The sequence below is a fragment of the Megachile rotundata genome, chromosome 8 (genome assembly GCF_050947335.1).
Source record: "Megachile rotundata isolate GNS110a chromosome 8, iyMegRotu1, whole genome shotgun sequence".
Taxonomy (NCBI): domain Eukaryota; kingdom Metazoa; phylum Arthropoda; class Insecta; order Hymenoptera; family Megachilidae; genus Megachile; species Megachile rotundata.
This window is the reverse complement of record NC_134990.1, coordinates 15,035,066-15,049,171: the sequence shown is the minus strand read 5'-3', so window position 1 is coordinate 15,049,171 and position 14,106 is coordinate 15,035,066. Positions and strand designations below refer to the sequence as shown.

The window sequence follows — 14,106 nt, the reverse complement described above, 5'->3', positions numbered from 1 at the left end:
TCGCGTCGGCCACCGGTGTCCGCCGCATCAGTCAACGCGTTAAGGGTTAGATTTCCCCAGCCAAGGTCCAGTCCCGTATCGATCCCACGAATTTCTCGGAAGATACTGACCAAGAAGCCGAAAGACTGACAGACATAATTTCAGAGATCGTTTCGATTGCACAGGCTTGCAACACCTGAGTCTGGAGCAAGGAGCAAGTCAAGGGTGGGGTGGATTACCCCGAGGTTCTCTGCCACCCCACTGTCTTCCACCACCTCCTGGTCACCACTCGCATACACATCCTCCAACAGCTGGTGCGTCGGCCTTCAATCCCTTCCACCATAGTATGGAGCAAAGATCCCCTAGATTACCTGGACCTAACACCGGTAAGGATTCAAACACTTTTGTCCGACGTTATCACGAAATGACATCCTTCGAATCAAGATGTGTTTAACGTTATCGAGTTGGATTTTTCGAAGCGATCTAAAGTGCGCTCGATCGAAGACGTTGTTAATTTCATCGGAATCGAAAGGATGTCCGAATCGAATTGCCGCGTCGAAGGATAGTTAAATCTCTGGAGTTCACTGGTTAATGGGTTTCTTAAAGAGTCGTCCAGGAACGATTTGGTTCCAATCAGCGTTTCCGTGAGGGTAGTGACACCGACGACGTCACCTGGTAATCCCGGACCTGGACTGCTCACGACGGCCACCGTCGCGGCGCCAACGCCACCCGCCGAACCCACCACGACCACCACGACGCCCACTCCTTCTGGACATCATTCGCACTTCCAAGGTACCGAAGTTAATCAATTTAGAAGCGTTGGCACGGGTCGAAATAATTCTGCTATCTCCACCAACTTTAGTTGGCACCGTCGAGTTGACAATAATTCTAACGACAGGTCTTCATCTTCTGGGAGCTACAGGGTCCATCTTCGGCTCGATATTCGCCCCGCTGCTGCCGCAATCGTCCTGGCTGTACAACCCTCTCTATCACACGCAGCAGTACGCCTTGGAGCCCGAGTGGCACGCTCTAGCGTTGAGATTGGCGCAGCAACGATTGCAGAGGCCCGATCAGGCTAGGTTGGAAGAAGCGAGGAAACTCCGAAGTCGTAGCAATAGCCCGGAAATCGATTTGAAAGAAGAGAAACAGAGGGACGACGAACAGGATCCGTTTCCCAGGTCCGGTTTGGATAGTCCTGATGGAAGTATAGAGGTCGACGACAGGAACGAGCACGACGGGAACCGAGATCGCGCGAGGAGCGACGAATCTCTTCAAGAACAGGACTCGCCGAGGATCTCGCCGGTTAGAAGCGACCTCGAAGACGTCACCACGGATGTCACGTTTCAGGATGCTTCCGTTCATCTGCGACCCAGTATGGAGAACTCGAACGATCAAGAAACGTTCAACGACGAGCAGATTTCGCGACGAGACTTGGCGGTGAAAATCCGTCTCGAAGGAACCGTGGATCTGAGCACTAAGCGGGGACAGGACAAGGAAAACATGGGTCAGGATTTGACCACCAGGAAGAAGGACGAAGACAGCGAAGTCGAGAGAGAAGGAGTCCGAGCGAGAAGAGAGACGAGCCCTAAACCCAGACAGGTCTGGAGACCGTACTAAAGGACAAAATTAACCGGCTCAAAGGATTTCTGAACGCAGGAATCTCCTGGAAGATATCCGGTTGTAAATTTGCCCAAGTCTTGATCAGTTTACGTTAGAATTCGTATCGGGTCCACGGAGAATACGGAATTTCTCGACTTGTTCCGACCGAATGTACTAGTCAGGAGCCAACCGTGAGAAACACTTGGTCCTTCGAACAGGAACTGTCAAGGACTCGAGGACTAACCAGGGTTTACGTTCGTATAGCTTGTAAATATAAGCGGCGTCCAATTATCACTTAGGTTAATGTCTCGCGTACGTGTTAAACGCTATCCATTGTCTTGGAGTGAGATGTAGCGATTTTGTTGAACGATCCTGATCGTGCTCGCCCGATTCAACGAAATTTAACGAGTCCTGCGAGGTTGATCGTACGATGGGGATCGTTTAAACGGAAGCTCGTGTCGTTGTAAATATCGCAGGATTAAGGATACAAAGTACCAGCCGAGTCACGTTCTCGAAGAGCTGCTCCTTTTTCTTTTTGGCTGTTTTTACGAGGAACATTAATCGATCATCGGCAGCACGCGCGACAGGGAGTAGAGCGTAATAACTTAGACCTGTTGACGTTCCGTGTTAAACGTGACTGGCTTGGAAAAAGAAATATCTTTCACTGTTTAAGTACCGTCATCAAATAAAGTAATATCATCCGTTCCATGAATGATCATCTTCTTACGCAGCGTGTATTCGATCATCCTCGAGGAAGGCGCAGTTGATCTACGACGAGTAAGTACAAAATTGCTTATGTTCATTTATATATTCTTACTTTTATATTCGACATAATATTGACGCTTTGACAAGTGTCGCGTACTCATTGTGATATTTACATTAATTGTAAAGAGAGATTATTCAAAAAAATTGTTCACAGTTGATCATAGTTTAAGATAATCATTTCCAAATTATTAGCCATGGACATTATGTATTAGAAAACTTTTTGTTACTGTTATTACAACCATCACAATATTTTATACATATCGATAATTCCAGAGTTAGTACGAGTTTATGTAATTGATAAGGGTAGTATTCTCGCGATATCCACAATAGTCATCGGAGCGTTGAAGGAATTTTGACAAAAATTCCATCCTTTTCCCGGCGGATTTTTCAAAACGATCGATCGATAGTTCCCCGCGGCGGGGCGAGAGAGATAGAAATGTTTGAGCGCGATTCGCAAAATGCAAAATCGTCCCAGGGAAGTCGCGAACTAACCCAACCTAATCCGGACAGACGAGATGCAGCAGATTCAATAATTCGCCGCGATTGCAATCGGGCGGGATGCACCGCACGCAAAAACGGCCAGGCCCGATATCCGGTCGGTGAAAAGGTCCGCGTGATTGATGGGATACACAAAGCATCTCTCTTCCCTCTGTTCCCTCGAAAAGCGATCGGTTGTGTTACTATCAGCATACCAGCCGTCACGTCTCTGAAATCGAGATAAAAAGACCGCAAAACAATTTTCTACATTATTTTCCGATGCGCCGCCCGATCAAATGAGCAATAATGCCCGGTACACCGCATCTCCATGAATCTTTCAAACGATGCATTCACGCGTGGACCTCATCCCCTTTCGCCGCCTCTCTTCTCGTGTGCACGAACGCGTTCATCGATGGAAACGTGTCCCGTCAACTCTGCTAATTACGACACTGGTAAATATTCGCGCTTGTTCTGCGACGTGAAAAAAAGAGTTTGTTCGGACAGGCCGGAATGATCGCTGAAAGCGAGAGTAGATTAACGATTGGAATTTTATTTCTGGCTATTTGCAAAATTGTTGGTCGGTTTAAAGGTTAAGAGGGGATGGCTAATTTTACCTACGTTTTCGAGTATTTAGGAAATTCTTGATCATTACTAAAATTAATAAGATGGCAATCTCTTAATTCTACCTAGTATGAATCACCAGATGAAATTATATATTTTTCACAAGGAAAAATTAGTAGTTGATAATCGAAGAACACTCACCTCGATTTCTAACAATTCATATTCTTAATTAAAAATGAATGTAAGTACGAAACACAGAGTTATCGATCGATAGATCGCTGCACGAAAAATACGACTCATCACCCTTAAAGACAAAAACCAGCAGTCCCTTCACCCTCCTGAAAAAAAGAAAGAAAGAACCGTACAAACGTGTCCCAACGATCACTGCGGTCCTTTTTTCGGCGAAACCCGTACACGTCCATGCTGGTCGGGTTATCGCAACAAACTACCCCAATGACGACACGATTAAAATTTCACGGGGGTTGCGTGGCTCGGGCGTGTTCTCTCTCGGAACAAACCGTCTCTCTGTATGATCCCTCTCTCCACCGTGACTGCTCCCGTCCATCGAGCCACCCCAGACCACCTTTTGACCCCCTCTCGTTCACGAAGAGCCACCTCCTGCCCCCCTCATCCCCGTCGGGTGATTGGTACGCGACCGCAGCCACCCCCGCTTTTTAATACACCCGCGCCTGCATACTCTACACCCGTAACCGGTGAGCTGCTCCCGTCTACAGGGTGTTCCATCCAACTGGAGCCACTTGTACCCCTCGTGATTCTTTTAACGCTCGAGGAACACTTTGCAAATTATTACAACCGATTAACGTGTTATCTTCTTTATCACTTGACTTCGTTTCTAAATTCACTTTTTAAATTTTATTAGTATCCGTAGGTATGTGAGTACGAGGAACGTTTCTGATTAAAAAATCGGAAGAAATAGTATATTTGATAGGTCGAGGTGAAAGTTGAGCGAGCCGGGGGTTAAAAGTAACCGATGTCCGAGTCGCGTGAGACACCCTGTACATCAGAGGGTGCATCCGACTCCTCTCCGCGATCCCCTGCTCCACCCTCTCCCTTCTCTATCATCCTCTTCTCGCTTCGTCACAAAACTTTCTCTCTCCCTTTCCGTTGCGCTGTTTGGCCTGGTCCTGGTCTCGTTCCACGTCAACGTCAACGGTGCACGCCGAGTGATTCATCGATCGAACACGTATTCGTGTCCCCGGCTCGTTCATCCCCCCAAAATAGCGACAAAGACTGGCCAGCTCTCCTGTAGCGGTGGTGCAGGTCGTATGAAGCCATGGACGAAACCGCCGCCACGGCGTCGGGCACAGAAGCCAGAGAGACGGAAAATGCATTTCCACCAGAGGGATGATTGGGGCCGTTCTTTCAATCGCGTGCGGCCGCATCGCGGCTCCCGTTCTCTTTTTCACCGAATCGCGAATGGAATCGTTTCCCGGGGGTGGTTTTCGGCCTTCGCGATGCAGGGATTCATTTTCGACCCTGCACGCGACTATCCCTCTTCTCTAAACTGTGTCATCTCGCCGCTACGTCTCGCGAAAACTGTCGAGAGCTTTTCTTAGCGATTTTATTCGCGAACGTACCCTGGGTGCACGCGGACGCTCGTTTCCGCAGGCTCGATCGATGGATCGATTTCGTTCGGTTTTGTGTATCTTGATTTTTGGACGGAACAGAATTGCAGGTGATTGCGCGAAAATGGAGGACAGTAGGGGATCGATAATACTTGATTAGGGGGGTTAACCCTTTTGTTGCGGCGTCTATTGTGCGATAGTTGCAAATGGATCGCTGGAACCTGATGAATATTCGTTTGTCGCTAATCTCGATACCTTCGGGATAAATTTGTCCCCTATTGTAGCCCGGCATCGATGACGCTGCGGCAAGGAACTTTGCGCGAAGAAAATAAATTTAGTCGCAAAAAGGATCGAATGAAAATATGGACGAGGAGGATGAGGGGCAGACGTTGAAGGCTGGAAAGAAAAAATAACTCTGGCGTGAATAAATGATAGGATCCAAAACAAAAAAGACGTTTGCCAGCATCTCCAGTTAGCTAGTCCGTGAGGAGAAGCTTCGAGGTATCCTTTAATACTTTTTGTCCTTGTAACCGGCCACCACTCCCTACAGAACCGTCCGCCTTGCCCTGCCAGAAGGGTGTGTGTTCTTTTTATTTTTTTCCCTGCCAGCCTCTCGCAGTCGAGCACTTTAGATAATAAGGCCAGGACGCTCGGCACGGGCGAAAGGGTAAATTGGGTATTCGTCCGAGGAATTATCTCTCTAATTTCTTTAACGTACCAGTCTCTCACCTTCCTCTTATGTACGCGTGTAATTTCCATCGTCGCGGATCGGAAGCTTGCTCGAAGCCCATCAGGACTCTTGGGGGATGAAAGGGTTCATCTATCCGATGGAAGAGATCAGAAGATGTCGAGGTCGCGCCAAATTATTTCTCGATTCTTCTTCCCTTCTACTCTCTCATCGTAAGTGTTCCACCGTTATGGAATTCTTAACCCGCATTATCAGACACGAGTCCGCGTGGTCAGATTAAAAGGTGTAGCTTTTAAAGGTTTCAACGTTTAACACCTTCACTTTATCGTCATTGTAACAATCCTGTCGCGACAAAAGTCTTACTGCATCGAATTGAGTTATCCGACGAAGGTTCTCGTAAATGCAGACTCGCGGAATCTGAAGTTTCTCGAAGGATCCTCGGAAGGATTAATGGAATATCCGTTCGGGAAGATATCACGGAAGCGTGACACGTTGGGGGTTGATGCTAATAATAATAAACGATCGCCGATATAGAGGGTGGAATGAGGTGGGCGATGTAATTCGTACAAATGATAGTTCACGGCTATCGGGTCGTAGAGGGTAGAGAAGCTCGTATACATCGTAATGGCCCTGAAATTAGATCCCACCCTTGGCGCGGGTCCGAGTTCGACAAATTCGGTTAGGTCGATGAAAAATGAATCGCTGTTACCGCCGGCCTTTCTCCTCCATCGGCTTGGTCGGTTTGCATCTTCGATTTTTATCGGCGGACGCCGACCGGGGCTTTAATTTATCGACATATAATTTATCGGGGGTGGCGGGATCTGGTGTTTCTCGAGAAAAGGATAAAACTTTATGCATCGTTACCATCGGCTACAATTAACAACTGACTCTTTCAAACCCTCTACGCGCTTTCTGATTTCCTAATCAAATTTAAATGTTCGTTAAAAATTATTCGTGTTTATTATATTTCTCTCTTGAACAATAATCAGTCTTGTCTGACATCAATTAGTTAATTATTTGCGGACAAAGTTGTTAAAGTCGACGTAAAATTGTGAAGTCAGGAGTGTGATGCAGTTAAGGTCTCATTTTTCATACGAAATTTGTTAAATTAAATTCGTATCGTATTCGCATAAATGATTTAATATTGAAATTAATTCTTGGCCGCGACACCAGTGATATCTTGTTACTGTTTTGGGGTCAAATCATTGACCTTTCGATGTTGGCTGACTATTTCTGCTTTATACTACTCGCGCAATATTCCTTTCTTACAGTCTGTTAACAAAATCAGTTGTACCTATATTATTCAGTCGTGGCTGACTAATTTCAACTTGTACTACTGTGAAGGCTCTGTTTTACGTTTATACTACTTGCCCCATTTGTAGATTGTCAGGGGACTAAAAACGTACATTCGTGACGAGTCAACGATAGTTCTCTCGACCTTCTCGGTATCGTAGAAAAATTTCTTCGCGTATTAATACGCACGCAGGAATAACTATAAGAGAAAGAGGGGTTTGTTTCACGCATAGCCCGGAGCGTTCGTTATATTATGTTTGCCGCTGGTGTTTACAACTGCTCGTAGCCCGGATGACAATCTCGGATGAAGGGTGGCTCGACGATAAGACAGACGCGTATTTGTTTCCAGGTCGACTGTTGGCAACGTTTGACGGAACGAAGTATCGAATGACGTGCCAACATTCTCGAAACCGTCTTGTAATCTCGACCAACTTCCGTTTCAAACGAAATCAATTTGGTCCCGTTTCATTTTCAGACTGTGATTCCAAGTATTATTTTTATACGCGAACCTTTCTCGTTTACAAATTCCGGCGCAACTACTTTTGCGAATATACCTAGAATTTCATGCAGAATTTCGACAGCAAAATTCACGGCTTTATTGTAATAAATGAAAGTTAACGGTGAATAATTATTGCGAAGAAACATCGTGTCGAATGGAATCGAACCTCGAAGTCGCAATCAATGAGCGTAGAAAGGAAGAGGAGCGGCACACAACACAGCGGCAAACTTTGCCAAAGACAATATAAAAGTTGGGAGGGTCTCGCAGGATTGGAAGTCGTAAATATCATCTGCTAAATAAAGCTTCATCCTCGAGTAGGATTCAAGCGGCGGTGAAAACCCCTTTGCACCAGAGGGAGGATGAGAGTGAATCGGAGACAAAGGCTCGTAACGTTCGCTGACATTAAGGTATTGAAAGAAAGGGAGAAGGGTGCTGTAAACGGTGTCTCTGTTCACCCTTGCGTCGCCCTACCGCAAACGATCAACGCTTCTGATCATCCTGCCAACGAACGAAGTCGCCTTGACATCTTAACTATAACAAAATTAGAAAGTTTACTCTTACCATTTGCATCTCTTCTGGAACTCGGTAATTTACAAGGGGTTAAAACGTTTCTTCCGTGCGCTGATACCGGTACCAAATATTTCCTGTCGGGCAATAAAAATTTCTCCGCGCAACATTTTCCGGATCCGGCGAACACCAGGTCGAAAGTTTAGGGGTCCCATCATGCCTGAAGTGTTTCGGGGCTCGGTTCAGGATGTAGGTGGCACGACAAAGCAGAGATGAAAGAGCGTTCAGCCCCTTTCCGTTGGCATTCAAATGTGGCCTTTCTGACCATGCAACCCCATATCTCCCGCATCCTTTCCCCCAGAAAGCAGCGTCGACCCGCTCGAGCGGCTACGACCGACCAAGACACAAGCCCATCCAGTACGCCAAACAAATGACGCTTGAAACAAACGAAAGACGACGGCGTTTGTCTTTTGTTCGTGCTGGCACGCAAGGAATTCTCCCCCTTCTACCTAGTATCCTAGGGCAGAGCAGGATGGAATAAAAAAATATCACCGTCGGATTTTTGTCTCGGTTAGCCAAACGATTCTGCTTAATGGCTCGCGCAAAGCTTCCGAGGGGTCCATCTTCCCGCGGAAGATCTGACGGTGTACCCCCTGGTGCGCGACTTTCAATTTTCGAACGAGAAACCATCGTGCTCAAATAAAACTCGAGATGCGATAAACAATAGCAGCGATTCTCGACGAGGAATTAGAACGAAACGGAACTTGCAAAGGATAAAACATTTGCAGGGACTAACGTTTTGTAACCAGCGACGGTGCAGACGCTCGCAAAAAAATTTGGCAAGATGCATAAAATGGAGGAGTAAGAAGAAAGAGGAGACGATGGAAGTAAAAGAGCAATCGAAGTCGAAAGGGGGTTTCTTTCATCAGAAAATAATTAAGGTTTTCTATGGAGATGATGGATTCGGTGGACCTGCCGTTCGCTCAGTCAACGTCAGAGGTTGACAATAGGTTCAATGGATGGAGGGCTCCTTTATTTAAAGTAGCTTTGTGTTCTCTCCGATCTCTTCCTCCCCCTTCGTCCAGCTTGTGCCGTTCGAATCTGGATCGTCCATTCTACCCCCCTGGAGAATCGAATTTCTTTAACGGCGGCTTCGCCAAGTTAATGAAAAAACGGTGATGCGGCAGAGGAAAGTCAACTGAAAAATTTCCTCGGCGTTGATCCTGGATGAAACTCGCTTCGGAAGCTCGGTGCTTAGAATTTACGAATATCTTTTTTGCAACAAGCAAAGATGAGCAATGATCGAATCCAAAACGAAAGAAGTTGCATTATCGTTTACGAAAACTATGAAAGCTTTCGGTAGCCCTTCGGTAACCCTTGATGAAGGAAAATCAATTTCCAAAAGCCATCGAAGTAAAACCGAAGCGCGATAGACGGTGGGAGGCTTCTTGGCGCTTAAACGGAACGAAAACAAAGAAGATCGTTTAACGATATTGTCAGAGTAAGCCCCTGGAGGGCCAGCCACGGTTCCTCCGAGGCGAGCTTGAGGGGAACCAGAGGCGGATGTTGGGTGTTGGGTGTCGTCCCGTTCGCCCGGCTGGTATTATTCCGAACCATTTGTCACTCGGGCAACCCGACAACCCCTTTCGTTTCTCCGACACCCTCTCGCGAATACCTCCTCCCCGACTCTCGCGCGTTTTTATAGCCACGAATCGTCGCAATATGCCGACAAGGGGCTTACGTTACTCAGCCGGCTGGAACTCGAGGACAGATTAAGAGGGTGCTCGAGAACGTTTTTTTCCTTCTTTCGCTGCTGTCTTGGTCGCCATCCTTCGTATAGTCGAACGGATTAAGCTCGACTAATCCAGATCTCGCGATGGTCCACGAGAGGCTGGAACAATCCTGCGTCTACGCTCGAAGGGTTTCGTGGAAAGAAGGATAATTAATTCTCGGTAGGGGAACGTCTTGACGGAAGGGGTTAAGTCGGCCATAGGCTGGACTTTTGTCGCGGACACGGGACTTTATGGGAAGAAGGATAGAGCGGTTTTTGCAATAGAGGGTAGTTACGAATTGCTGGGCTGTTGAAAGGGCTAAGAAAAATCTAGAAAAGAGTTCTAATCTTGAAATTGAAATATTGAATTTAATCCCAATTTTAGTTCTTGTTAGTTTCCTCGAATCCTACAGCAGAAAATGTTATCGTGTCCTGACTGGTCCTAAGGCGATGGGATATTTTGCAGGCTGAAAAAGAATTCGCGTAACGCGCTGAGCGGGCAGCAAGGCGTGCGCGAAATCGCGGATCTAATCTGCTAAAAGTCTGCTTAATTATGAGCGGTAGAAACGCGCCAGAGGGTGACAAGGGATGGCGAGGAGGGAAAGCGGTCCGCTTCTGTTTTCGGACTTTTCCATTAGCCGAATGAATCGTTAGTCTTTTGTTGACTTTTATTGGGGGACGTTGGCTGGCTTGGTCGTGTTGGAACACGGTTTATCCGGACGATCCGCTTGATTCGCACTGTCCGCTTTCGATTAACGCCAGATTCTTTCTTCTGCGATTCGACTAACCTTTGCATCTTCGAAGATCTATACGCTGTACATTGAACTGTTCGCTCCTTGTTGCGTTCGTTTAAAATCTGATCCGATCTGAGTTGGTACAGCGTCTCTGTTGGTATTCGATCAAAGTACCGAAGTTGTTAACCCCTTCCCGTGCCATTTATTTATCAGATGCGTCAATCAAGACTAACTATTCAGGGCTATAACATTAAAACGAACAAAGAAAATTAAAATGTTGTGAGTATTTTATATTCAGGGGTCCTTGATAATGCAGCTTATAGTTAGACTTAAATTTCAAGTTGAAGAGTATTCAAAATTTGAGCAAGGTTTATCACATTTGAGGTGTAAGTGCGTCACGAGTGAGACTCGTTAAAGCACGAGAAGAGGTTAAGTCGCATAAAAATTGTCAACGCGAAACCTCAAGACTCCTGAACGGTGTTTGACATTTGATCGAGCGATTCTAGCCGCGTTTAATATAAAATCACTTTAAACGTGTCCATCCAGAAGAGGGACGTCGAAACGAGGGTACAAACGATTCTCTGATAGCCGATCGAAGATCCATCCCGAAGAGGGAAGGTTTGCGGATAATTCAAAAGGGACGAGATTCACGGAAAGTAGAAAAAAGTCTGAAAGGTTGACGCGAGTCAAGGCATCGGCCTGTTCCGGTAGCGCGGCTCCGTCCGATCGGCTAGAGGGTTAATTTTCTGGTCAGTTGGTCGCTTCTGGCTCTCCAGGGTTATAGCGGCGATCTCGAGGCCCGTAACAACCCCTACTTTACCCCCTACATAAATATCCGGAATTAGCCATTTCTCCTGACCTCTCTCTCTCTTTCTACCCTCTCCTGTACCGGTCTCACCCTCGCGTAACCCTCCCCCATTGCCCTATCGTTCGCCTGTCCGTCTCTGTTTCTCCGTCGGTCAGGCAGCCGGTTGTCGGGCGGAGTCTACGATCACTTGACCGATTAAGGACCGAGGCAGAGGGCTTCGATTCGAGTAGTCGGTCCGTTACGCGGGGTCGTGAGTGGATTGACGTAATTGAGGAGAAAACACGACGCGAGCCGTCATGTCGCGGAATATTCGAGCCGCCCTCTGCACCCTTTCGTCCACGATTAATCAGCCACCATCGTTGGCGCCACCCATGCTCCCTATAACTTCGTTCTCGATCATCTCCTTCCGGTTATAATCGACACTGCGAAGACGCTCCTACAAATTCGCTAGGAATAGGCTTCCTTCGGTCAAGAATATTATTTTCGTCGGCCTTCGAGCACGGCAGCAACAGTTGCCAAACGATTCTCGAATCGAACAGCTTCGTAGCTGCCGCTGGATTACGGGGGGAAGAAAAATGATTAAGGAAACGGATTCGTGAAGGCTGGCAAGTTCCGGTGTGATCCCCCGAGCAGCGTCACGGAACGAGAGGGATTTGGGCGCGAATCAAGGGCCAGAAGTGACTGGTGCCGGGCTGGATCGCTTCATCTCGTTTTTACTCACTCTGGATTAAACAAAAGCCAAAGCTCCTTAAACTGCGGTCTCGGCTAAGCTGGATACATGCGAGGGTCCCGTGGACCCAGCCTCGCTCTTTTATCTGGATCGCGTGATCCTCTTTACTCCTTATGAACTTCAACGTAACAACAGCTCGATCCGACTGAAAGCCCCGGGGACATTTATGTTTCGTTTACTTCGCGAAAAGCGTGGCCGTACTCAACCTCCTGTCTCCTTTGTTGTATTCTAGTTATATTCACGGCGTTTCTGTTCAATTCTCTTGACGGTTCGCGATTGCATGCAGCGTTCACGCTTTGTATTTTATCGTGTTTCCGTAATTTTTCAAAGATCAAGCGTCTTCTCGACAAGGCTGGACAACGAGGCGGTTCATTTCGGAGGGTGACTCGAGCAAAGAAGAGATTTTTCTCCTAATACGAATTCCGTCAGTTCCTCGCTCGTGAATCATCGCGATATCTGTCTCTTAACGCCGCCTATGAATACAATATCGAATGGTAAGAAGAGGGGTGGGCAGACCGGATGGGATGAAGTCGGAATTGCCGATAAAAACGAGCCAGCGAAACAGCCATCGAGTGCTTTCCTTCATTTCCCCTTTTCGAACGTCATCTCGTCGCTGTCCAGAAGACCGTATCTTCCGCGAGGGAATGATAAATCCGTTTTTATTTCACCGTTCCGATTCGAAGAGGCGCGAAGAAATTTTGGAACAGGATAAATATCCAGGACGAGATTAAATTCGACGTCCGTGATTCGAAATTTTTTGTCGCGATCGAAATCCTTTCGAATCGGAAGAAAGCCGGAGACGGGTTACGGCGGACCCGTGTGGGAAAATCCAAGTCGAGGCAGCGGATCCTGGAACCCTCCCAACAAGACGAAAAGTTCTTCTTCTCCTGAGGCACACAGGATCGAGATCGGGATCGGGATCAGTTACGGAGAGGTCGAAGAAGGACTGATCCTGTATTTGAATACGAGACTCTCGGAGGACTACATGCATTTTAACTACCGTCCAGATGCCGTGGCTCTCACGCTGCCCCGTCGCCCAGCCATCGTCAAGTTTCTAAACTATCGTTACTTGGACCAAGGGTGGAGGGCTCGTGAATTCTAAAGACATTCCTCGGCTTTCTCCCTCTCTTTCCCTTCTCTTCGCGAAGAATATTCTTCGATCATCGTTAAATGCATCTAAAAGTATTGAAATCCGGACTTCTCCGTGGAGCGAAAATCGAGTGTTCCCACCGTGTCACCTGTGACCTCCGCGATATCTCGATCCGACAAAAAAGAACGAACCCTAACGGGATTAACGCGTCTCGGGCGAATCAATCAGATCTCGCCACAATCGATTGGACGGCGGAGTCGATGACAGGGTGTCGATAAAACGACTCGACTCGCAGCAGCTTGCCAGGCATCTTATCTAGCAGCCAGCGCGAACACGCCACTCCGAACAGATATACACGCGAGCTACGAATACGAAAGAGAAAGACGGGGACAGAGATAGAGAGGGTTAAGGGTGGGTTGGCTCGAAAGGAGAAGGAAACGCTGGAGAGCGAACGAGACGGAGAAGTCGGGGTGGAATGTGGGGGTGGGGATCGGTGTTGTAGCCGAGTGGGTACCACCAGAGGTGGGTCTGGTTGGCCGCGGCGTCGGCGGCGTCGGCGGCGGCAGCGGCGGCGTCGGCTGTCTTGGACAAAATCAATACTGTGGCCACCCATCCCTTGCCACCCCTTTTGCCTCATCCCGCCACCTTACCGCCCAAATCCACCCACCAGCCCACCTAAGGTTGTGGAGTAAGTCGGAGAAGGTGGTGGAGGTGGAGAGAACTGGCGGACGGTATGGTGGTGTGGGCTTGGCTGCAGATGCCGCGTAATTACCACCCTCAAGACACGTGTGGCGCTCGCGCATCCCCCTCTACCCGCTTTCCAACACGGTCCAAGCCAGGGATCGGTGTGTCGACGATGCTGAGGCTGCTGATGGTGGTGAATACTGGTGTCGGATGGCCGGTTCGCTCTTTATTAAAAGTATAACTCTCGATATCCTCCCCATCACCATTGATCGTGGCTTTTTCTTACGCGCCTTACCCTTTTTCCTTTCGCCCTTTTTGCTTTTGTTTCACCGCGC

At 47.8% G+C, this 14,106-nt stretch overlaps 2 protein-coding genes across 7 annotated transcripts in view; both read left to right on the top strand.

Annotated features, from left to right (window-relative positions):
* LOC100875339 (uncharacterized) overlaps nt 1-2,290 on the top strand; it is a 20,742-nt gene extending 18,452 nt beyond the window's left edge. For 3 of the 4 annotated variants that reach the window (XM_076534335.1, XM_076534334.1, XM_003702773.3), the window contains 3 exons: nt 165-365; nt 586-771; nt 878-2,290. In XM_076534335.1, coding sequence (XP_076390450.1) covers nt 165-365; nt 586-771; nt 878-1,596 — 1,106 coding nt within the window. In that variant the 3' untranslated portion in view covers nt 1,597-2,290. The remainder of the gene's footprint in view (nt 1-164; nt 366-585; nt 772-877) is intronic. The other variant, XM_076534333.1, reaches the window with a different exon arrangement.
* The window catches only part of LOC143264978 (uncharacterized), a 26,899-nt gene continuing 15,008 nt past the window's right edge, over nt 2,216-14,106 (top strand). Inside the window, exon 1 of one of the 3 annotated variants that reach the window (XM_076534351.1) lies at nt 2,216-2,355. In XM_076534351.1, the coding sequence (XP_076390466.1) occupies nt 2,290-2,355 (66 nt within the window). In that variant the 5' untranslated portion in view covers nt 2,216-2,289. The other 2 variants (XR_013039003.1, XR_013039002.1) reach the window with 2 other exon arrangements.